This window comes from Leucopleurus acutus (genome assembly GCF_964270905.1).
Source record: "Leucopleurus acutus genome assembly, chromosome: 6".
Taxonomy (NCBI): domain Eukaryota; kingdom Metazoa; phylum Chordata; class Mammalia; order Artiodactyla; family Delphinidae; genus Leucopleurus; species Leucopleurus acutus.
This window is the reverse complement of record NC_139149.1, coordinates 49,668,092-49,694,787: the sequence shown is the minus strand read 5'-3', so window position 1 is coordinate 49,694,787 and position 26,696 is coordinate 49,668,092. Positions and strand designations below refer to the sequence as shown.

General features: G+C 36.5%; 1 protein-coding gene across 2 annotated transcripts in view; it reads left to right on the top strand.

Annotated features, from left to right (window-relative positions):
• Positions 1-26,370, top strand: part of KCNH7 (potassium voltage-gated channel subfamily H member 7) — a gene marked incomplete at both ends in the record, with an annotated part of 453,180 nt that extends 426,810 nt beyond the window's left edge. Inside the window, 6 exons of one of the 2 annotated variants that reach the window (XM_082841792.1) lie at positions 1,427-1,632; positions 3,394-3,493; positions 12,028-12,279; positions 17,088-17,256; positions 24,542-24,734; positions 26,101-26,370. In XM_082841792.1, coding sequence (XP_082697918.1) covers positions 1,427-1,632; positions 3,394-3,493; positions 12,028-12,279; positions 17,088-17,256; positions 24,542-24,734; positions 26,101-26,370 — 1,190 coding nt within the window. Of the gene's footprint in view, positions 1-1,426; positions 1,639-3,393; positions 3,494-12,015; positions 12,280-17,087; positions 17,257-24,541; positions 24,735-26,100 lie in introns of both variants that reach the window. The other variant, XM_082841793.1, reaches the window with a different exon arrangement.
• Positions 26,371-26,696: the final 326 nt, after the last annotated feature.

Genomic DNA, 26,696 nt, shown 5'->3' with positions numbered 1-26,696 from the left:
GGCATCTGATTTCTCCCCATTATATTCACGTTTAGAATAAGAACATTACAGCATTTTTCTTTTACATGAACATTATTGTTTAAAAGTCTTGGTAGTTTCCATAGTCGGGTATATATGAACTTGTCTACCAAAAACTACAGTAACAGATCCAGGGAGTTTTTTCTAAATCTGAAAAGAAGCTTCAGGATATATGTAAGAAGGTACATTTTATGCTGCCATTGACTACCTTTAAAAGTTATGTAATCAATAATCCATCAGTAGTTATTACGCATGTATTCCATAGGTATGATTTTTAAGTGCCTTGACATTCAGAGACAGAAAAATCTAAGTGGCCATGACTTTCAGGGAAAATATTGGGAGAAGATGAAATATATCAAGGGTGCAAAGATTATGACTGGAGTCAGAATACATGGGATTTAGTCATGGCCACTCTCTCCCTCCCTTTACTTCACCCAACTAAGAAGGTGACCTTGACCTAATCCGTTTACTCTCTTTAATCTTCTTTCCATATTCATAAAATTTGGATAATAATTAGTAATTTTTTCATGAGGTTATTTTGGGGATCAAGTGAGATAATACACCTAAGCATTTGACACAGTGCCTGACACCTACTTAGTCCTCAGCGTTTGTTGTTGCTGTCATTATCATCCTCGTCACTGAAGGGCACCTAGGAAAGAGGTGACACGTGGCTAGGCAGAGGGGATGCGGAGGGTGCCCATCAGAAGCCAGACAGTGAAATAACCCCAGGTTTGGCAAAAAAGCAGGAAGGGCACACTTTTAGAAGAAAGGCCATAAGGCCATATAGTAAAAAAGCATGACTGTATTTTTTTTTTTTGAGAAAATGTAACTAGATTTATTAAACAATTGGGCAACTTTATTAAGGGCAAATCCAAAAGTGGTTACTAAAGGAAACAGGGTATGTTCAAATTGTACCCCTAGTCCTCTAAGTGTTAAAAGAGTTCCACCAAAACCCCATGTTTGGCATCACCTCCCGAGACCATCCTGAGATAGAAAGTTTTAAAATTTGACTCTCCACAGCCTTTCCCATATTCCTAGGTTGACAAAATTAGACCACACCTACTATTGGCAAGACACTTTTCTAGCAATGTGTGGCATAGCAGACTAGAGCCGTGTTTGCTGCATTCCAGATGCTTAGCCAAAGAATCAAAACAAGGAAGTAATGGGGATTATACCAGGACCAGTGCTCTAAGAGACAAAATTCCGGTCAGAGAACAAACATGACTGGGGCAGCCAGTACGATGTACTGGAATTTTGCTGCCCAAGTGTCTGTTGGCTGTAGGGTCTTACATATGAAATTTTTGGTTCAGGGATTGGTCAGTGGTCCCCTTCTACTTTCAGAAGGAAAACATTAAGTTCAGATTCCTTTTATTTCCTTTTTTTCCTTTTCTCCTTTTATCTTTTTTAGGAAAAAATGATATATTTGGAGAAATGGTTCATCTTTATGCCAAACCTGGAAAGTCTAATGCAGATGTAAGAGCTCTCACGTACTGTGACTTGCATAAGATCCAGAGAGAAGACTTGCTAGAGGTTTTGGACATGTATCCTGAGTTTTCTGATCACTTTCTCACAAACCTAGAGTTGACTTTCAACCTAAGGCATGAAAGTGCAAAGGTATATGTTGCCTGCTTACTTTTGTACTCTGACATTTTATTTTATTCTTGGATTGCCCAAATACCTCTGAAAGATCAAGTGGAATAGTGTAGAAAAACTTAAGCAATTGTGAATATTTGAAAGGAAAAGCTAACTTAATATTGGAATTTCTCAATTATAGAGAAGGAATTCAGTCTAATCTCTTTCAAGTATATTGAATAATTTTAGGTAGTTCAATTAAATTTGACCTTTTAGGAACTCTTGGGTGACATATTTGATTTATAATAGCCTTGGTTTATGTTAAGTATGACAATTATTTGTAATAAATGGGTGATTCTAGTCTATTGAAAATTGCCTAGAAGAGTTTATCTTATAAAGAGGTTAAAATATTCTCTCAGCTATTATTTACACCATAAACTGTTTACCGATATCTTTTCAATAATTATGAAGAAGTTAAACTCTTAAAATTTAGGCCCATATTTAACACAATTTCTAAATTGCAGAAGTATAAATTAATCAGGCTTATACCTGAGTCAAAATTAATGCTACAGAATGAAGAACATTTACTCTACTAGAAATAATATTTTAAATAATTCTACATATGATTTCACCTAGGATGAATTTTGAGAGTGTAACCCTTATATCCCTCACCCTCTTCCACTATGAAAATGTTTCCTTATGACCTACGAGTATTCTAAGAATATAGACTTTATCTTGCAGCCCACAATTTATTACTAGGTTATTCCTCCATCCCCTTCCCCCCAAACCTCATAACCCCAACTCCAATTCTAAATACTTTTTTGTCAGAAACCAAATGTTTTGACACTTGCCAGTGTATTTTAATGCTAACAAATAAAAGATCCTCAGGTCAAGAGTTAGGTAAAACGTGGTATATTTCATTCTCCCTGGAGTTACAGTCATTCCCAGGGTGCTGTGAGAGACAAAGATTTTAAGGTCACAAGAGTACCATTCGATAACCTGAAGCACCAGCTCAGAGAGTTACTTCTTTTCAAAAAGCTGAAAAGTTGAAAAATAATTAGGTGGTAAGAGGTTCATTACCAAGAGTATATTCTTTTTATAATGATTTTAATTCAGAATTCTATCAAATTGCAGTTTGAGATCACCAACCTCATTCTTACTTTGCTTTTAAAAACAACAGACATCTACCTCAGATAACGTATTTACATAAAAAGTTTAGGCAGCAACCAAAAAAATATTTGGAAACTTCCAGTTTTGTTTACAAGAGAGGGAGGAAGGAGGAATGGGGAACAAAATAATCAAGGGTTCAGAGCATAGTGTTTATTGAATTCAACCTTATATTTATTCTTGTGAAATTTAACCTTGCCATCATTACCATGTAATTTAAACATCATAGCTAATTATAATTAGTTTACACTTTTTTCTCTGCAGTAATGTAGATTCTGCAATTTTTTAAATTATTATTATTTTTATTTTAACTTTACCAAGTTACATAAAATATATTCCACATGAAGGAATATGTTGTCTCTAAATGTTGACAACATCATCCCCAAACATTTCTGATAAATAACTTCTACAACTCTGATTTCCCCATTAGGTGGAGAAACTACTAGGATTATTCTAGCAGACTATTTTATAATTTAGAGAAAACCATTAAGCAAAGTATTGTAGCTATCTGCCTGCAATCTAATAATTAAGTCTCAAAGTGGTTGAAATAATATGAAATGGTAAAGAGTTTACTGATGATACATTGTGTTCAAATTGAATAATCTTCCATTTTATCTTCACGTTCCATTAACAAAGGCTGATCTCTTATTACAATCCCAGTCCATGAATGATTCTGAAGGAGACAACTGTAAACTACGCAGAAGGAGATTGTCATTTGATAGTGAAGGAGAGAAAGGTAATTCATTCTTTTCTAAAATTTAAATGCAGAACATGTTGTTATCAGTTCTTCTTACTTAAATGCTCATTATACTTCTGATTTCAAGGATAAACTTTATTCAGATTTTAAGAAGGCAAATCCTTTGCTTTTTTCAGTAGCTAATGATATGGTTTCTGATTGATAGCTCTCAACAGTGTTTCTCAAGACCTGATCCTAGGCCCTCTTCTTTTCTTATTCTATGTCATACTCTTTCCCCGAGTAATCTCATTTATACCCATAGTTTAATTATATTTTCACATAGGAGATGTACATATTTATATCTTAATCCCAGATCATCTGAGCTTCAGTCTCATATATCCAAACGCCTATTAAGCCATCTACTTGAAATCGCAAGGGCAGCTCAAACTCAACATTTCTTAAATTGAAATCATGATGTCCCGCTGGAAACCTATCTCTCCATCAATTGCCGTGTCTCTAAATGGCATCACCATTCTATAAACTGCACAAAACAGATCTATCTAGGAACCAACCATCTCTCAACCTCTTCATCCACCCTGGTAACAAGTCTTGTTAGTGGCACCTGCAACACATCCATTTACTCTTCAAACTAGGTCTCTATTGTTTCACTTTTCTCCATCTTCAGAGCCGCAACTCTGGACCAAGCTACCATAATACTGAAACACATTTCAACTCACCTTCCCAACTTGCCCTCTGTCATCTATTCTCCACACTGGACCACTGGTGATTTTTTTTCTTTTCTAAACGCAGGTATGTTTATGTCACCCACATATTTAAAGCCCTCTAAAGACTTCCCATTCCCTAAATTCTCCCTAGGGTAGGTTTATGCCTACCTCTTCAGTCTTATCTCATACCATCCTTTCCTTCACTACCCTAACCTGGCCTTCCCCATCAGCTCCTCTCTTTTGCAGCATTTATTCCAGCTGTACTTCCATATGATTTGCATCATCATTTAATCAGTGATATCTGCCTGTAGATCATAAGCCCCATGGGAAATATTTAGTCACCTGAAGCTTCAGTGCTTGCCTCACAGCAGGTCTTCAACAAATATTTGTTGAAAGAATGACTGAGTTAATGAACTAGCATTTGAGCATTTTCCATATGATTCTTTTCCTCCTTTTGCCTTCTTAATCCAAGTTCTTTCTTGGCCCTCTTCCCTCTGGATTCTCTCCCAAGGGGAGAGCATCTACTAGCTTTAACTTGCCCTATATTTCAAATGAACTCAGCTACCCTCTCTTTCATGTACATCATTTTTGTGTTTTTGCTTATATCCTTTCCTTAATTGGAATTTACTTCCCTATCCTCAAACACACACACACACTCACACACAACTATACCACACCACTTTTTCATCCGTTAAATTACATTTTTTTGTCAAGTTTAATCTTCAGTGATATTCAGTGTGAACTCTTTCTTGATTTCCTCAAAAATATAGGTTTTCTTTCTTTCCTGAATTCCTAAGCCACTTCCCCGTTGTTATACGGATGGTCCTTGACTTACGATGAAACAATTTGTGATTTTTTCACTTTACAATAGTGTGGAAACAATACACATTTAGAAGAAACCATACTTCAAATTTTGAATTTTGATCTTTTCCCAGCTAGCAATACGCTGTGACGCTCCCTTGTGATACTGGGCAGCGCCACTCCCAGTCAGCCACATGGTCAAGAGGGAAACAGCCAATACACTTACAACCATTTTGTTTTTCACTTTCAGTGCAGTATTCAATAAATTACATGAGATATTCAACAGTTTATTGTAAAATAAGCTTTTGTTAGATGATTTTGCCCAACCATAGACGAATATAAGTGTTCTGAGCATGTTTAAGGTAGATTAGGTTAAGCTATGATGTTCAGTATGTTAGATGTATTAAATGCATTTTCAACTTATGATGTTTTCAACTTACAGTGGGTTTATTGGGCTGTAACCCCATTGTAAATCAAGGAAGATCTTTATTTTCAAAATCTGCCCTGTACAGTGGTTATTGGTACATTTGTCCTTTTTCTTTATCAAACTGCAGATTCTTTTAGCAAATCATGGTTGATAAATATCTGTTGAATTGGGCTAACTGTTGACTCCTCTGGCTGATTGCAGAACAATAAACCATTCACAGATAGGTGATAATTTATTACTGCAATGTCCTTCATTATTCTCCTAGTGACTTTTTCTAAAATCAGAACCATAACAGTCAAGCTGTTCTTCTGTCAACTTAATCTAAATCCCTTATCCTGAAGTTAATCTCATTTTTGATCTCACTAGAAATGAAGAACAGCTTGACGATATTGTCTCTATAATAATGTCCCCCATACAGTTGAAGATGTATTAAATCTCCTTTCAATCTTGTTTAGTTTCTTCATTCTCAAGCTAAATAACTTAACATTTTTATCTCCTGACAAGGCCCTGAGTGTGTCACAATTTATATTGTGCTCATGCACATAGACATTTCTATTGATTCTGAAAACTTTTCCTTTAATCACAGGCTTAGTCTATAAGACCCATTTTATATAAAGTGTTGATGGTAAGGGATTTGCCTGCCTGTAGCTCTTTGAAGTTTCCTGGTGTGTCAGTGAGTAAGCACTTTTTGGTCAACATGAAAACACAATTAACTCCAGTTATCCAGAGCCTGAGAGCCTATTCCAGTTTTCAGGACTCCATGGTGCAATAGGCAAGTTTAAAATTTGCTGAAAGCAATTTAATCCCAATCACCCCAATCTAAAGATCTGAAAGGGCCGCTCATTCTATATTTCTTGATATAGAATCAATATCTGGGAGGAAAATGCATATAAGTAAGTATAAAGAGCAGAGAACTTTCAGAAGATAATTGATACTAAATGATATGGAGGGTACATAAACTAAAAGCTGCCCATGAAATGTATTGATCACTTTAGAGCTGGTTTACTGCTCATTTGAAACAATACCTTGAGGGCAGATATCCAAGAGTGCTGATGACTGTGAATTAATCAGCAGAGGCATCAAGAACCAGAGGGAAGAACACGTGGTTAGCCATTGGAGACAGACAGAGGTTGAGTCTTACAATTACCACTCACGACCTACTCAATACAACACTGGAACTCTTCAGGCTTCAACTCTCACCTGCACAGCGCCCCCCATCATGTCTACCACGTGGTGCTAAGGAGCTTACATTCAAAAAGAGATATTAAAAATGAAAAGATATATATAGAACCTCTGCAAGTTGACTTGAACTAAATAGAAGCTTAATGTATCGGATCACTTCTCTCCTAAAATGCATTTGTCGATGAAAGTGGTTTGTCCTCATAGGCTGCACATTTCTTTTAAGAATATAAACTCAGTTCCTGACAAGTAAGAGTTGTCAGTTCAGGTCCAAATTTGAGGACACCTTGTATTTTTTTGAAGATATATTCAAGAAGTTCTCTTTCCTTCCTAAAATTCTGGCATGGAGGTACCCAGGACCTCCCCGAACTGACTATGGTCATTGTAGGGGGAGATGTTATAGTTCCTGAGAGGGAAGTAAACTGTTATTTTTACAGAAAGTGAAGAATAAAAATGTATCTTCAATGACTTCCTTAGTGATCACAAGCATTGGCAAAATAGTTGGACAGAAAAGAAATAAATGTGGTATAACCGTTTGGAACATGTTGAAAAATAGTCTCTAACTGGTCTTCAGAGTTGGATTGTACTTACTTCAGAGTGTGTCAGTGTGGTTTATTGGGTTATGGGAATACTTCTTTTAAAATTTTGTGATGTGGAGCTAAGATCCCACAAGCTGTGCGGCACAGCCAAAATAAAATAAAATAAAATTTTATGTTGTGTATATTTTATAATATACATAAATTTTAGTACAATAGCATGTAAAATGGCACATGAGACACACACACAAGCATATATATATTTTTTACTGATAGCACTTTTGTGACCAAATATTTGGAATATTCTGCTCACCTTTTTCTATGAACGGAAAATGCAATATCAAAGTAGCTACTAATGGCTGACTTAGGGAGACAGTGACCTTTTGAGAGAGAATAATGCAATGAGAACAGCAATTAACAGGCCTCCACAGAAAACAGAAAAAAAATTAAAATGTGCTAAAGATATGACTGTACCAACCAAAGGGATGGAAATTAAGGTGAAAAAATGTTCAGCATCTTCTTTACTTTGGATTTAGATAGTGCCACACATTTCATTAAAAAACAGGAACCCATTTTAAGAGATATACACATCCTAAGAGCAATTTTCTCATTTCCCTACCCATGTAATTTTTATTGAAATAGGCACTTCTATATATATCAACTGGTAAAATCTAGTGTTCCAGAAAATGAGTGGAAAGAGGTCTTGAACTCATCATACCTGTGTTTCAAAGAATAGCAATAAAGCTTATCTCCTTGTAATGTTGGTTTAGTGATTTCACATTGCCATCCAAAAGTCAGTAAAGTTTTGAAAGTGTTTCTCCAAAAAAAAAAAAAAAAAACAAAAGAAAGTGTTTCTCCAAAATAAATAACTTCTGTGAAAGTTATTGAAGTTAGGAGTAAATATATACACTGTTAAACTTGTTTTTACAGAATATAGGTGGGTCAAATTCTAATTTTATTAAGTTTTTAAATATATTACTATTATACTTTGGCATCTCTTTGGAATATCTTCTCCAATAATAAATAATGATTAGCTTTTGTTATCCATTTCAGTAATACATAAATGTATCTTTATTTTAATTTTTAAGATAAATTCTTTAACTTTATTTATATAGAAAAATGACTCTAATCCACTTTCAACTTTCTTTGATGCTAGAGAAGAACTAAAGTACTTGAGATCAAATGAAGAAATTTATTTTGGACTCCAATTTTCCAATGAAATAAATGTTTTTTAATGCATTCGGCTGGAAAATGCTCAACTCATCTCAAAATCGTTACCAGTAGGAAATCTTAAACGCGAATGCTGAGAGTACATTAAATGCCTCTCGTTTACCAAAAGTTGGGTCCACCTGTTGGGTCTGACAAATAAAAATGATAAATCACCTGAGAGAAAGACTCCATAAATAATGGAGAGAGCACAAGCATTTGTTCCCAGATTGTTTGAAATGTAAGAATTTTATATAATCATTCTTAAGATGGATGGGTCAACCACTCCATCAGGACATTCGTTCCGTGCTCTTCAATCCATCCTGAACACAGAGAGACACCTACAAGACAATTCACAACTGCTTTAGAATTGGATCCTGTGAGGAAAGGGGAGGAGGTGAACTGTCAGCCTACAGAAACAAGGGATTTTTAAAAAAGTTTTCAGTCATCTAAATCAGAAAATTTCGAGGCTTAATTAAATAGGCAGGGTTTTTTTTTCTTTGTAAAACGATGGTAACAGGAATGATTATACAGTCTCATTTCTAGCAAAAGGGAAAATGTAAAAACTACTCAGATTACTATTCGGAATACTATTTCTACATAGCATTTAAGAAAACAACATTAAGAAATAATAATAATAAAATAGCAGGGCTTCCCTTGTGGCGCAGTGGTTGAGAGTCTGCCTGCCGATGCAGGGGACATGGGTTCGTGCCCCGGTCCAGGAAGATCCCACATGCCGCAGAGCGGCTGGGCCCGTGAGCCATGGCCGCTGAGCTTGCGCGTCCGGAGCCTGTGCTCTGCAACGGGAGAGGCCACAGCAGTGAGAGGCCCGCATACCGCAAATAAATAAATAAAATAAAATAAAATAGCATTAAGAATAACATTAAGGAAAATAGTACCTAATGCTACTTAATGTCTATTAAATAATCCAGTTTAACCAGAAATGGAACAAGCCATCAAAATCTAGAGGTACCTGGAGGCCAATTATAATGCATTTCAGCCCAATATCATGTATTCCATTAGCCAACCTCCAGCCTAAGCCTGAGCAGTTTCCATGTTTAATCCACAAATAGATTGTCATTTCAACTGTCATTTTAAATGATCAGATTTGAAGCTTTGATTTACCTCGTATGGAATAGAAAAATGTTGCAGTTGGGCTGCATCAGAGAAACTGTTCACATGGCCTGAGTTCCAAAACGCAGCTGGCTGATGATCCAGTGGCAATGAACACAGAGGTAATTGTGGAGTCATTTCCCTTATGTATTAGAAAAAATTCAAGGATATCAAACGTCTTCTTCTTTCATGATCCTACTTTTACCTGAAATTCTTGCTAAAGGATTTAGATGCCATGTGTATGAAATAATTTGCTCCGGTTCACTAGAGAACTAAATAATAATCCCTCATTCACCACATTTTGTGAACACATGTCCCGAGTTGAAATCAGCAGGTTATAATTCCGTTTAACAATATATGTTGACTGATGAATTTGTGCCTAAGCATCCAAAATCAAGCCATAATTTAGTAAACTAAGACCAAGGCCCATGTGGTAGGCGGGACAGAACATTCTACTATGTATGAGGATTTACAAATCCACAGAGAACTCCCAAGGTCTTTCAAGCCAAACAGGCGAAGTGATTTAATGATGTGTGATGTCCATTCATTACAAATATCCATGTTAGCATTATCCTTACTTATATCAGAGACATATGAGTTTGATGTTAATTCAGTTTACATTTGATTCTGCTGGAAAAGATTCCACGAAAGTGTTTAAAAGAAAAGCATTTTGGGGAAGATGAGAAGACTTTGTTGGTTCAAATTCCATTGGTGCCCAAACTGCACAAAAATTTACTTAGGAGCGACAAAACTGATGCAATTCACAAAGCAGGTATGAATATAATTTAGGGAAGTGAAGTGTCTAATTTTTTTCACATTTACTAGCATCAAATTGGAAACTATTATTTTCTGAGGAATGAAATGATATGTTTATAAAGTGGGGAAATGTTGATCAGATTTTCAGGAGGGGAGAAGTTAAAATCAAAGGAAACAGAGGAAGAGATGACAAGAATGCAGGAAGGCTGTGTCCGTGACACTGGAGAGAAAGGGCTTGTGTAAGAAGAGTTGATCTGGAGATTTACAGGCAACTAGACTAGTGGTTGAGCAGAGAAATATAAGTGATACTGAGTAATCAATGATGTCAACAATGCTTGAGACTGGAAAGGTCTGTGGTCTTCTCAGTAATGATGAAATCACTGAGCAAGTGGGGAATCTTAAAGAAAATAAATTAAGCAATCTGCTTGCACTACATTGAACTTTAATTGGCAAGGTGTAAACTAACTCCTCAATAACCATTTCACATGAACTGGTTTTTTTTTGTTGTTGTTGTTGTTGTTTTTTTGTGGTATGCGGGCCTCTCACTGTTGTGGCCTCTCACGTTGCGGAGCACAGCCTCCGGATGCGCAGGCTCAGTGGCCATGGCTCACGGGCCCAGCCGCTCCGCGGCATGTGGGATCTTCCCGGACCGGGGCACGAACCCGTGTCCCCTGCATCGGCAGGCGGACTCTCAACCACTGCACCACCAGGGAAGCCCCATGAACTGGTTTTTAAACTCTATCCATTTTTACCTTGGGCTGCTTTCTAGCTTCTCATATTTTAAATTATGATTTTTTTAAATAAAAGAAAAAGATCTCTGTTTAATTTCTGTGCCATATGGGAATTTTAAAAAACAGTTGGAAGTTTCTCTGGAGTGGCCTTAAATCAGTTCATTTGGCCTTCTATAAATAACAAAGTAAGCACAACCAGGCGGAGAATAGATGGAGACACCGTCTTAAACATTTCTCTAGAAAATGATATACCTTCTGGAGTATGTGGGTTAGTTATTAGCAGTAACCAGATGGAGAATTATACTGTCTCCCCAGGACACTAATGGGAACAAGTTCTGGGTTTTGTCTCTTGGAGTTTTTCCTGCTGAAATATGTTCTAACACAACCTGCAAGACTGAAATTATCCTGACATTTCAGTATAAAGCAGCTAATATGCACTACTGGCTTTAATGTAATTAGGTAAACCTACCTTAATTACTGTATTTAAGCTTTATATTCTTTGCAATATCCTGCACAACCAAACTGCCTGGAATGTCAAGGCCATTACATGCATTGAACTAGGGTTGAAGTTCAGCGTGCCAGTCTGTACCACAAGGAGGCTTCCGGTTTTGACCTTCACAATGTGGAATGACCACCACAGATGAGAGGGCATGAAGGTTAAAAACAAACAAACAGTAAGCTGCATAGCGGTGACATTTTAGAATTGGGACACATTTTTCTTCACTTTTTCATTTCCTTCAAGAAATAGTGAATACAAATGACTGTTGAGCATGTATAAATAAGGTTTAAGTTATCCTAAAGATTTTTTCAGAGATATAAATGCTATTACTACCACAGATATTCTTTTAATTTTGGAACGAATAGCATATCTCATTAAGATAATCTAATGTCCTGTGAATTATGAAAAAAAAAAGTCTTCTTAAGTAGTTACATTCTCAGTAGGAAAAAGAGAAAGAACAACTTTTCTGGCAGTTTAAAAAAAATCTATGTTAAAGTTATTCCAAAAAAAAATCACTATGACAAAGGTAGTTTATGTAGCACTAGATAGTGCAGTAGGCATAGAGTCTCACATTTGATTCTCTTCTATAAAATAACTTTTCTTTGATAGATTTTGGCAAAGGAAGCACTACAAATGATCCTGAAGACTCTGTAGATACCATAAGACATTATCAGAGGTCCAAGAAACACTTTGAAGAGAAAAAAAGCAGATCTTCATCTTTCATCTCCTCTATTGACGATGAACAAAAGCCTCTCTTCTCAGGAATTGTAGATTCTCCTCCAGGAATAGGGAAAGTAACTGGACTTGATCTTGAAGAAACAGTACCCACCTCAGGAAGAATTCCCATAGATAAAAGAAGTCACTCTTGCAAAGGTAATCAAGTTTCTCCAGAATCTCGTTGTCTTTCCTCAGGACTAATCACAAAATGGTGACTTCGCACAAATGAAGAACCATACCGCACATTAATCTAATCTGCAATTTTGTGATATATTTGCAAAGATCAAACCTTAGATCATCTACAGAGTGTTTTCAGGGTTCTGGAATAGTGGTCATTATTCCCAATTATAGCATAGGAGGGTCTGTGTGGCCAGGCAGACTTAACATAATGCCACATAGAACATTGTAGGAATGTCTGTTGTAGTGACTCCGTGGGGAGAGGGGATCGATGAGTATTTGAAGAGAGCAAACCCATTGAATCTTGTATGTATCTTCTGTATCCATTCCTCACCCCCAAACCTGTTTCTTTTATAGCATGAAAGACCAATGCAATAAAAATGCAATAAGTACCAAAAAGAATTTCAGTTTACTGAGAAGTATGAGAAAATGGGGAGAAATGCTCCTAAATAAAGTATGCTTTTAGATCCAACTCAGTTGAACACATTTGTTTAAAAGGGATACCCAAATATATGGGTTTTGTTGTAGAAAATATGCATGAACTGGGTAATTGTGCTTAATCAGTATATCCAGATTAGATGCTAAAGGGTGGAAAACTCAGGAAAACTTGAGGACTGTCACATGAAAGAACAATTAACTTCTCATCAGGAGCTAGATATACGGATCTTGTTAAATCTTGCTAAGTGGGTGCAAGAACAGGTACGGGCAGGCTGCTTGGGTTCCAAGTTCAACTCTGTGACTTACTCCCTTTATGTCTTTCAGTAAGTGATTTGACAGACCCCACTAAGACTCAGTTTGCACATCTTCAGAATAGGAATAATATCTTCTAACCAACTGGTCTGTTGTGATTACTAAACAAGAGAACATGCATAAATTACTTTCTCTGAAATAAAATCCCCAACTCTGCTTAGTATTTTCTCACAGCTTTTCTTTTCTAACCCTTTAATCATTGAACATATTCCTAGATATATAAAAATGTAGAGATGAAGAAGGTGTAGCAAAAAAATCAAAAGAATATAACAGAAATGAAGGAAAAATAGGATGTTCTTGACCTGGCAGGATACAAAATTATGACACAGAGTAAGTAAATATTACCTGTCATTGTCACCATTATTCGAAGTGACTATATCTGACAACAAAAGTTTTATTGAATCTAGGATGTTTAGGCTTTACATTTTTCCTGAGTTACTTTCCCTATATTATCAAATCAGCTTTTGCCATGACCCCAAGTTGAAGTAAGCTAAGAATATACGCAGATTTTCTCTGGACAATCTAAAATCTTGATGAAGTGGATGAAAATAGTACCTCATTTATCACAGTGGAAGAATGGAATATTAGATGTGATTACCAAACGTCCCGTTTTACTTATTTATGAAAACGGATTCTGGGAAGTACTAAAAATTGAAACAGGTTGTATCATGGAAGGCAGAAGTTCTGAAGAACTTGCTGAACCATCCTACTATTTCCAAGAGTCAGCATAACATGGGCCTGACATTTTTCAAAATACTTTTTGTTGTTTTCCTCTTGCGTTTTAAAGTCTCAAGTGACAAGTCGTTAATGATACATTTTGGGGATTTGATTTGACTTTATAATGACTCTCGCTGATGGTGAATTCTCATGCCCTTCATCTTATATTTTGCTTTGCCACTTCTTCCAATTATTTTTAATTAGCTATTCTACATGCACAATAAAAGATAGTATTCTAACAGATCATTTTAATATCTACCTAAAATTTTAATTTTCAAAAGTTTACAATGCGATCCCTATTCAAATAAATAATTACCTTTACAATTCATAGTTAAATATTCATGTCAATTGAATAAGCATGATTGATGTTGTTATAGAGTCTATCAGTGTGACACATGGTTAACCTGGATAATCAATACGATCAACCGATGGAGAATTCTAAAACTTTATTCACTGCAAATTTCATTCCCTAGTGATTTTCTAAGGTGAGATACTGTGCAATATTAAAGGGTTTGAATAAGATGTAGGGTGTAGCTGTAACTGCTGCAGCTTGAGCTCCTAAATCCCCACAAATTTTAGTTTTATCATCAATGGAAATGCCACTTACATTTCTAGCATTTGTCATGCTGAATCCAACAGAGGAGCACCTTTAGACAAAACTGAAAAGAAAAAATTAAACTAAATGGACTCTGATCCTACTTAGATTGAGGTCAAAAGTTGACTGTAGGAAAATTGTGTACCCAGAGCAAAGTGAAAGTTTACTTTCTGTTCATCCATTTCTAGAAATGTGTCTTGCAACTATAGCAACATTTTCCAAGGCAACCAAGTGCAGATTTTTTCTGAGCTATATTTAGAAAGTATCTACAAGGATGTTCATTTTGATTAAGACTACTAAGCAGGATTTCCCCTTTGAACTCCTTTTTTCTTTCATATTGCTGTTAAAATAAGCTAGTCACACATTACTGATTTTAATAAAAGAGTAAATTATCATCAAGGAAGACTTTACCCAATAGTTTACAATTATTCTTTTTTGTTAAGAGAAGATTATCAGGTTTTGTTCTTGAGCACTGAAGAAAAAATAGAATCCTATGTAATTTATTGCATGTGATTCACCACTGTTATTTAAAAATCAGTTTATTATATATGATTTGAGAATGAGAGCTATTAGGCATAAGTGGAAATTCTCTAAGCTTTCTTAGCACAAAACTTCTGAGCATAATATGTAACTTCCATCCTATCAGTTTTTACTGTTTTTGTTTTATTGTCTAGCAAGAGGCTAGACAGGGAGAAACACTGGCATCATCTGACCATTAGTATGTGTGTTCTGAATATTTGTTTGGCATTAATTCTCCAAAATTGAAAACCTAGTGTACTAAGACATCATATTATTGTTTTGCCTTTTAAATAGAGTCACATGTCTGTGAATAATAAATCATACTTTTCAGTGAAAATCTGCTGATGTATTACTGCACTTAAAAGTTCAGCATTATCATTTTTTGGTGTTCATTTTCATTTGTTGTGTTTGATTAAGTATCAAGGGTAATTATATATTGTCACTTTAAAAAGAACAAAACACCAGCCTTCCATAGTCTAAGGAAGCCTTAATCACAAAGAACTGTTCTGGAATTCATAGCAAGCTCTCTGAGGTCTGTTAGCCATTTCAATAGTACAGGGAACCCTGACCTTATATTTTTCTAATACTGTCTTTGGATATGCTAATCCCTTTGTTAGAGCTTCACCCATCTGAAGCCAAAATTGTAGGCACCTCAGTAGATATGTCTGTGTATTCAGTGATAAAAGTATAGTGATGGAAAAACCATGAAGAAAAGATATAGAAATTGTGTCTGCTGCTGGAGGATAGGAGGTGCTTTTGAGCTATCTGACTGTACTTTTGGAGAAACTGTAGGAAAGAAGTCCTACAAATCCTGTTCCTTGTTTCTAGAATCATAGCTAACCCTCCCCAAATCAGTTACTTTCTATCCAATTTTTAAAATAGCCAAGGATATAAATTCCTTAATTTTACATACTTTTGTCAGTGTTGAATCATAACTACTTGTCCAAAGGGGGGGAAAAAGGCTTTCTATCAAAACAAAATCACTTTTTGTTATTCAAGTCTATTTCCACGTAAAAATGAAGACCAGTTCTAGACAGTATTTTCCTCCCACCAGCCCTCCCAGTGAGGAAAACATCCTCCTTCTTTATCTCTGAAATAAACTCCCAACTCCACTGGTATTTTTTCCTGGGTTTTATTTCCCAGCCTTTTAATCATTCTAAGTACTTCTCTAGATACGTGAAATGTAGAGGGGAAGAAAGCGTAGCAAAAGCCATCAAACGTTTATGGCAGGACTGAGAGGGAAAGTAAGATATTACATTTGCCCTCAAATATTGACAACTTGCAAATACAGATTGTAGGAGAAACGGTAAATTAAATGAGACTCAGAAAATGAATCTCCGTGAGGAAAATGATTAAAACCTTGCTAGACTGAATTCTTCAAGGGCAGGGCCTATGTTTTCTTCATCTCTAACTCCCCCACGTTTAGCAGAGTGTCTGGAACATAACAGACATAAGGACCATCTGAAAAGTGGACTTGAACAGATAAACAATATGTTTTAAAGTATAGCAGCATAAAAATATTCTAAATAGAAGAGTCCCAAGAAAAAATATTGGAAATTAATGGACAGAATACGTTAAAGGACAGTGCAGAAGGAGCTACAAGGAAACATAAAAACATGAAATAATGTCATAGGACTAGAGACTTTAGGACTCTTCCCATCTTTAATGGCTCATGGTTCCTTGGCTCTACTTTGAGTTGGGTTGGCCTAAGGGAATCCCTCTGAAGATCCTCACTTCCCCATGGCTGTCTCTTCTTGAGCCCCCTCTGAATCATGAAGTATGCACATTATTCTGGGTGAAAGAGCCCTAACATCTTCAACCTGAGGTGCGGCAGTGCATACAAATGGTGCTGTTTCTTCCCAAATGTAAAAGCACAACGTCATTGCTCTCTAACCAGAGCTCGGGGTTGACCATCCATGTTTTCCTCTTAGCACAAAATAGAAAGAAGACAAAATTGTATTCAAGACTCATAACTGGCTGTATGTTTTTATTCGTATGGAAATGGGTGTGGGAAGTCGCAGACAGGATCGGGGTGGATGAGATTCAGCTACCAACTGGTTGTGGCCCCTGGACAGGTCCCTGAGTCACTCTGGTTCTCTGTCTTCCCGTTAAACTCCAAGATCCCTTCCTGCTTGCATTGGGGATGTCTCTGGAGCTACAAATGGGCACCCAAAGAAGTTGACATCCATCTTGCCGTTTCCCACAGATATCGCTGACACCAGAAGCTGGGAAAGAGAAACTGCCGGAACTCAGGCTGATGAGTCTAGTCCCTCAGCGCTTCCGCGAGCTGCCTGGGGCATCTCTGAAACCGAAAGTGACCTCGCCTACGGAGAAGTGGAGCAAAGATTAGATCTGCTCCAAGAACAGCTTAACAGGTATAAGCAATAGCTAGGCAAAGGGAAAACATAATCCAAGCCCTTAGCTGGGTCTAGCCTTACTCTTTGTAAATAGCAAATTCGTCCTACCATAGATGGCATATACACTTCTTTATACACTTACTTATTTAAAAGAAGACTACAAGTTGACAGAATTATTAATCTGTTTTTCAAAGAGCATTTACTTAGAACGCTTCACACTTTTGGCAGCATGAATCCTATTTTTTCTTTACTTGTCATAAAATTAGTATATATCATCAGCATTGGCTGCCTAAGAAACCTCTTTTATCCCCTCAAAATAATTCATATTTAGTTTGTTGACTAACACCCTTCCTCTTTCAATCCTCCTTTTGCACTTTTTGGCTGTTCATGGTAACTTAGTTATGTGGTACGGTATTTTTTCAAGAATATTGACAAAATGATTTAAACATTTAGTTTTTCAGCCAACTTGTCAAAAATGTGATTGAGTTAAGAACCCAGATCCTCTCCATTTTCCCTCCATCTTTGCTCTCTAACCTTTTAAGATAAAGAATAAATTTTGGTTTTGGGAAGGATGGAACCCCTTAACCCAAATCTACATGGATTCCTTAAAATTAAACTGATCAATGACATTCAGGGGAAAAAAAATAGATGTATAAGCATGATATTGCTTTAGTTGTGTTACATGTGGAAAGTGACCTCGATTCAAGGTAGTTTCCAGGACATCACTGGGCAAGGTATTCCAGTAGTCACAGACCGAAAACTGCATGGATTAAACTAAAATGTTCAAATCACAGGATTTACTAAATCAATTTAAAACACACAGTGAGTGATGAGGGGCTCCAGATGGGGTAATTAACACATTTCTAATAAGCGCAATCCTGGTAAAAGAACCATACAACCTGTATCCTGATTTATGCAATTATATATATATATACCTCATCAGCCTTCCAGGCTGAAGGTGTGGTTATGAGGACCAGAGTTTAGGTTTGCACAAAAGGGGTCCACAGATAAAAATAATTCCCCAGTGCCAATGACACACTTGCTCTATCACAGACATGTAAGGCCAAGTACACCTGGCCACAGCTGTGGCATTTCAGTTAGCCTGCCGAACAGCCATGTGTTTTATTGGTCTTTATAAGTAAAAAACGTGAGGCGTCAGAAGGAGATTATACTGTGTGTGTGTCACCAGTGGGTGACCAAACTTGGGGGTGGCAGTCATCTACCCAGAGGTGACAGGAGAATAATTTGTTCTTTCCATCTCTTTCCATGTATAAGCCATGCTCTGGTTTGTTACGTCATATTTCGATTCTATCTTTGGGATGTCTTGCAGGTTGCTACCATGCTGTGTGTATTTAATGCATCTTATGAATTCTGCCCATGTGTAACAAGCTACTTGCTTTCTTGTTCTCTATACTTACCACATTCTATGAGTTTTGTTTATACTACATAAGCTAGCTAGCTATGCTTAATTTTTCTTCTGCGTTTCATCAATGCTGCTTTTAGTTTTATCGCTTTTTTAAATCTTTATGCCCGAATTGAACAGTGTCAGACAATACAGTAAACATAAAAATGTATGCACACACACATACATTACCATGAAAGATGAATTAGCAATTAAAACAGACAAAAGGAATCAGAAAACCTACAAATTTGTAAATTGAAATAAATTTGTATGCCTTAATTTCAAACAGAAGTATGACAATACCATATGAATTAAAGATTTAATTTTGTATTTTTTGTTTTCATGTAATTTAATCAAAGTTTAAAAGTTAAAAAACTGAGGTCTATATCCCATTCTCAAGTGCCAAATGAAAGTCTTGTAAAATTGAAACTTATCTGAGAAAATTAAAACAAACTATCATTTACTTAGAGTCAGTAATTCCTAATTAAGGTTTAAGAACTTGACACGATCATACTTATTATTGCTCAGAGAAGCATATTTAGTTAATTAGTACATTTACTATCTCTCCCTGCTATTTATACCAAGCTACATTGATCTTTTAGCCATAACATATGTCAAAATATACACTGTACACACAAAAGAATTGATAAAAGGGTGATCTCTGAACTTTAACTTCCTTGATTCCTGCCCATTCCTTTATTGTGAAACATATGGTATGCATTCAATTCCTGGAGTAAATGGGAAAATTACTGAATGAATGGATTAATGACAGGGACAGCAGTGATTTCTTCAGCATGATACTCACACAGCACTTGCAATTGGTTAGCCTAGATAAAGTCGTAACTCTTCTACTTAACTACTAATAGGATGACTAGGTCAGGTCATTTAAATTTCTCCAGCCTCAGTTTCTTTCTTTGACCTATACTGACCTGCATTACTGTTGTAAAGACTAAGGTAATACATGTGGAGAGTGTATATGCTACAAACTAGAAAGTGCTGTAATTAGGTAAAATATGATTATTTTTTCTGGCTGCGTCTGGTCTTCGATTCGGTGCGCGGGCTTCTCTCTAGTTGTGGCATGCGGGTTTTCTCTCTCTAGTTGTGGCATGAGGGCACCAGGGCGTGTGGGCTCAGTAGTTGTGGCGCATGGGCTTAGTTGCCCCGCAGCATGTGGGATCTTAATCGCCCGACCAGGGATCGAACCCATGTCCCTTGCATTGGAAGGCGGATTCTTTACCACTGGACCACCAGGGAAGCCCCAGTAAAATATGATTAACAATGAACTTAACTTCTATTATTGATGTTTGTCTGAGTATGTTCTCTTGCTTTTCATATGTTTCTGTGTTTCCTGATTTGGACCTTTCTTCTGGATGAAAATTGAGATTTTAAGGTTCCCTTGTTGCCTCATCATGGATACCAATCATTGCTGCTAGTGTAAATCAAAGATTACTGAAAATACTTGCCTTTAATGTGTCCTGGGGCTGAAAGTGTAAACTTTTAAGGGCATATACATCCAGGACCCATTTGGCTAGTAACCATACTTTAATACTAATAATTCTTATTACTTTATTACATTAGTTTTAGAATGAATTTTTTATGATACTTTTTTTCACAGCCAAACTGCTACTAAATCTTTTTTGACATGTCCTAGCATCTGTATGTTTTTTAACATAATTATTTTCTTTGACTAACTTCTTCCTATTTAGCTCTGAAATTGTCACAAACATTTTATTGCCTGACTCACCTTAGCCTCTTTTGGGTTTAAAATCCAAAACATTGCATTTTTACTGCACTGCCATCTCCAAGAACCTCTTACCTCCAGTTTACTCTAGAAGGCAAAAGTATAGAAAACAAGTTTGAAAAGGGGAGCTCAATTTAGACTTCAACTTTGCAGGGTAAGAATCCTGGGACTCTTTCTAGAGTTGGGTCTACTCTGTTTAGCCTCAGTATTCTGTTCAAATGTAGTAGAACTGTGAATGCTATCCCATTTGTTTCGCCCAAATACACATATTAAGTACACAGGGCAATAAAAACAAATATAAATGGTCCATCTTGAATCATCCTGGCCGCTGCTGCTTTTCTGCTTTAATGGCCAATTAAACTATATGCAGGGTTAAAAGTTTACCTAAGAAATGTTCTTACATATTTATGTATTATGCCTACAGATATACATATATCGGGAAATCACTAATTGTTGATCCTAAAGCAGTGCTTCTCAAACTTTAATGTGCTTTCGAATCACCTGGGGATCTTGTTAAAAGGTAGATTCTAAGTCTAGGTCTGGAATCGGCAGAGATTCCACATTCTAACAAGCTCCCAGATTTGACCATGCTTTGCATAGCGAGGCCCTAGAGGATGTAAAAGCTTTCAGTGAGGATTCCATCCCTTGCAGAACTCGGTGCCTGGTACACTGTGGGTCTTTGCATAAGTGAATGAACACATTCATTTCACACAGCTGTATAGCTATGCTGATGTAGGGGAAGAAAAATAAATTTTCCTCTACCTTTCTGCGTTCTTGGCTGAAACCCCTATAATAAAAGACAGATTAATAAGAAAAAAACAAACATAAATTTATTAACATGTGTACCTCACGTACACATGGGAGATACTCAAGGGAAAATTAGTGACTCCCTGAGGTGCCTTAGAACTGAAGATTAAATACCATCTTAACAGGGAAAGGGGCTGGGGGATGTAGGTCTCTTAGAGGAGAATGAATGATCATTAGGAAGGTGAATGGGTCCTTAGAAGAACAGATGGGAGGTATGACAGTTTGTGACAAAGTTTGTCTCAGTGTGATGCCTCTTCTGTGACAAAAGTCGATCTTCCCTGGTTGTTGAAACTCCCAGGGAGGGGATTTATGACAACTGAGTTCCTTCTGGAAGATCTGCCTTTAGGCAGATAAGGGAAGTTCAGAGAAAGCTTTTCCCCACACTTGCTGTTCTCCAAGTGGCTACAGCTCAAAAGAATCAATATGCCAAAGTGGCTTGTTTTGGAGTGGCATATGCCTTCACTGACAAAAAAAAAAAAGTTATAAAATTGAGTTATTCTTTTCTGTTTTAAAGACAAAGCTGGACTTTTTCTAAATTCTCTGTAATTCTTCCAGAGTAGAGCAGATTACTTGTGTCATTAGAAGAGTCCATTCCAATTAAGCTGATAGACCCTAGCCATGAAACATGAAAATACAACCTATGCATGGTAAAGAAATTCCTCACGAAAGCTCTTCTTTGTTGAATGTTTTGGTCTGTTTGGGCTGCTATAACAAAAATACAATAGACTGGGTGGTTTATAAACAACAGATATTTATTTCTCAGTTCTGCAGACTGGAAAGTTCAAGATCAAACTGCTGGGAGATTTAGTATCTACTGAGAGCCAGCTTCCTGGTTCATAGACGGCTGACTTCTCACTCTGTCCTCACATGGTAGAAGAAGGAAGGGAGCTCTTTGGGGCTCTGGTTTATGAGGCACTAATGCCATTCATGAGGGCTCTACCCTCATGACCTAATTAAATCCCACAGGCCACACCTCTTAATACCATCACATGGGGGGTTAGGATTTCACCATTAGCATTTCAACATAAACATTGAATCCATTGCATTGAACTACCCAAAATATCAGATTACTGGTTAATAAAACCAAACTAAGGTTTGGTTCAAAGTCACTGCAGGAAGAGAGACCACCACCTAGACAGAGTCTGAAGTGTTATCTCAGAAGGGGAAGTAAGAAGTAGGATATTTATAGGATTTTGGAGCCTGGGCCTTTCAAGGTGGGAAACTGAGTGGATCTGGGCAAAGTTCATAATATAATAGTTCAGAATTGATGGACACAGTGAAATGAGGACCTTGAAGCAAGTATGGATAAATAAAATTTGTTTGATTAAGCAAGTTTATTTGTTCAAAAGAGCAGATTGCTGTCTCCAGTGAGTTAATCTATAGAAATTTCCTGAAGGAGTAAAGTTATTTATTCCCTTAGACTTATTTTTCCCAGGCAGAGTTTTCCTGGAACAACTAAGTCATGTTGACAGAGGTGGTCTGCTGTCTTAGCTAAGTCATGTTGACACAGTCTTGTTCTCACCCTGCACCAGCATGTGATGGTCTTGTGTTTGGGAATCACACTCATGGTAGCATGTTGCTATTACACACTTCCAATAGGTTTTTCCCTCATCGACACTATTCAAATAGATAGAATCTATGAGACAGAGATCCTGTTTCTTGGAGACCCCTGCTGTTTGACAAAGGTTTTGTGAGGACTCAAAATCGTTATCATAATTTTTGACTCTCTATTGGGTCTTGAATCCCATTTGTTGATGAAGCTTTCATTATTCCACTCCCCACGCCCAAAGCCTTTTACATGTAATGTGTAAGCCACTCCCTAAATATTCAATGCTGTTAATGATGGGATAAATTCATACAGAAATATTTACAATGGATGTAGAATTTTCCTTGGGGGCTCAGAGGAGAGAGAAATTAATTCTGAATAAGGGAAGATTTGGGGGTGCAGATAAAAATTTGTGCTGTACCTTGAAGTGTGAAAGAAAAAATTGATGCATAATAAAATAACGAGTCTCCTCTGTTTAGCTGGCACCATAAAAATATTAGATCGGAACAATGGGTAACAAATAGATACATAAACTAGTTGATAATTCAAATTTTCTTTTTCAGTGTGTGGTTTTGACATTTGCAAGGCACAATCATGTATAATTTATAGCTATTTGTTTAGAAGACACTAAGCTATATGGCTATATATACCAAATATAGAAAACCTGCACAAATCATGTGTTATCATGATTCTCAGAAGGAAGGTTTGTAGTGTCAATGTTAAAAACTAAAAGGAAAAAAATGATTTTTTCTCATGTTGTCCAGGTTTATTCTCTTCTCTCTCAAATCAAAGGCTAAGTTCTCTCCGCTTTGAATTTCACAAATGCAGCATGTATGTAACTGAGCAAAATTAGTCTATGATTTTAAATTTTTGGTAAGATTTACCTTTTCCTTGTATTTTTCATTGAAACAAAATAGTAAGCACAAATAAGTAAAGAGTTAAAAGAAAAGTTTTCTAAAGAGGCATATGGTCCAAATTTTCTGTTCTTATACCCACAAAATCCTTTTTTAATACTGTTAACACATGCAAAGGAGGGGAATCAGATCCATTGTATTTTGCTATCTTTCCCTTGAATTTTAATTTAAAATGAGAATGAAATTAACAGGCCAGTAGGCTACTTGTGAGCTTTAGGGATAAAAAATGATCAGACTGGTATTTTGCAAGCCAGTTGGGTTACAGAAGCAAGTGAACTTTTATGTTTGGTCTGTTTCTTAATTACCAAAGGCTCCAAACTGTAGATGGGAAAGGAATTTAGCATTTGACAGTACTTAACATTAAGGAAAGAATACAATGAATGATATACAATATTTGATGTTTATAGGAGAGAGGTAAAGTAAAATACAGATAATATAAATTTGGAACACATAAGAAATTATCCACTTGTTGCAGCTATAAGAGAAATGTGCTATGAAATCTTTTTAAACAGTAAATAAAATGTTCACAAGAAACTGACCAAAACCTGATAAAAAGCACAGAGAATGACTGATTAAAAATGGATTCTGAATGCGTTTTACATTTTGAAATCTATAAAGCTTAATTGTAAAAATGCAATACAATGTACACTGTGAAAATGTAGCCTCTTCAGTCAGCTGTTTCTTTGTTAAGATCAAGGAACAGGAAAGCAACGATCTTTATCAGAGCCATTAGTGGGATATAGAAAATGAGCATCTCCGTGCTCCCTCTCCTGTCCTTCTTGTTTAAAGCAGGGCCGTAATTCGGTTCTTTGGTGTTGCTGCAATTTTCTCAAATGCTTTGCAATCCTGGACAGTTTTAGGACTGTCTTCCCCCATTTCTGTCTGTCCTGCAGACTTGAATCCCAAATGACTGCAGACGTCCAGACCATCTTACAGCTGCTGCAGAAACAAACCACTGTGGTCCCCCCAGCCTACAGTATGGTAACTACAGGAACAGAGTATCAGAGACCCGTCATCCGCCTGATGAGAACCAGTCATCCGGTAGCATCCATCAAGACGGATCGAAGTTTCAGTCCTTCCTCACAAGTGAGTATAGATAGCATATAACCAAGAGTGTCTCTCCAAGTGTGTTTCCAGGGACCACCTGAATCAGAATCACCTGGGCTGCAGTGGAAAATACAGATTCTCATCCCCATCTCTGTTTTTCCTCAACTAGAACATCTGGGAATGAGCCCTGTAATCTCCATCTTAAACAAGCTCCCCAACCCCGACCTTCACCCCCAATTCTTCTGCTCATTTAAACTTTGGGAACAATGGACCTAGAAGAATGATCTTAAAACACTAGTATTTTTTTTTTTTAAAGAAAAAGCTTTTTTTCAAATATCAATCTACTTATAAGTTTATAAATGGTAGAGCTTTGAAAGCTAAGGATTAGCCCTGGGTCCAAAAAATGCTTCAAATAAAGGTTTTTAATTTGCTCTAGTGACAAGAGGCACCCTTGAGCAGGGTCTCAGGAAGGAAGGGGCAGAGAAATAGCAGCAATAACAAGCAATAGCAAGACCTGAGATCCAAGTGTAATCAGACTAGTAACCACATCTGTGCCCCACCCATCACCAGTGAGCTCTAAACTTTTCTCACCTTGGTGATGGTAAGAGGAATGTTAGTGTCCTTATCTTTCCTCTGAAGTCCTGTGAGGAACCCTTTGAATTATGTTAATATGAAAAGTCCAACTCCTTTGGAATTCTATTTTGGGAATCATTCTTAATTACTTAAACACTGTGGCCAAACTGGACCTAAGAACAATGATTTAAACAAGAATTTACAGAACTATCTTGTAAAAACTTTTTTAGAAGTTTGGGAATTGAGTGCAAAATGCTCTGGGGAATGAAACTATATTAATAGCACGAGGTAATGTGACTGAAGGAAAATAATGCAATTTTTCTAAAATATGAAAGCATAATTTATCTCGAGTTTTGAATGGCTGAGAAACATGCAAAACCATGTACTTTGTTTTTTGCTTTCAGTGGATTTAGATAATATTTTCTGCCAAGGGATGGGTGATTTTCCTTCCTTTCTTTTTTCTTTCTCCTTGTTCTCCAAATGTACTCACCCAATGACCCACCTTTTTGATCCCAGTTTTGTTGGGAATTTTGAATTAAAACTCATCTGGAAAACTCAATGTGAAATATTGTGTTTAAAATAATAATAATAATAATCTGATATGGCTTCAAAGTAAAATTAAAGATCTTGGAATGGTTATATAGGATTATCTAAACTGATACCTGACCTTCAGTATCTTGACTCACCTTTGAGAGGGAAAGATTGGTTAATACCACTAATCAAATACAGATTTATGGAAAAAGAAAACATGTTTAGATTTCATGAGTGTAATTTTAGAAATGTATCCAAATGAATTATAAAAGCATGTTTTCTTCTCTTTTCTTTCTATCAGTGTCCTGAATTTCTAGACCTTGAAAAATCTAAACTTAAATCCAAAGAATCCCTCTCAAGTGGGGTGCATCTGAACACAGCTTCGGAAGACAACTTGACTTCACTTTTAAAACAAGACAGTGATCTCTGTTTAGAGCTTCACCCCCCGAGGCAAAGAAAAACTTGCCTTCATCCAATTAGGCATCCTTCTTTGACAGATTCATCCCTAAGCACTGTAGGAATCTTGGGTCTTCATAGGCATGTTTCTGATCCTGGTCTTCCGGGGAAATAATCATTTTGTACTATTTATTCCACATACAATGTAAGTGCTTTTAATGGCTGATTTCCTTTTTTGTATTTAAATCCTCTCTACTTGACTCAGGGGCTCACAAGTTACCATTATATGCAAAAGTACTGTATATTTTCCTAAATTGAAGCTTGTAAGGTAAAACTGAGCAGTTAGGATGTAAATATATCTATGAACTCTTTTGTTCCAAATGTTAAAACTGCCAGCATCTCAAGGCACCTCATTTTTTATTTTTATTTTTTAAATCATGTGCATGTTAGGAAACTCCAATTTCTCTTGCATGGAGACTCCTAGTTACTGCTTTTACTAAA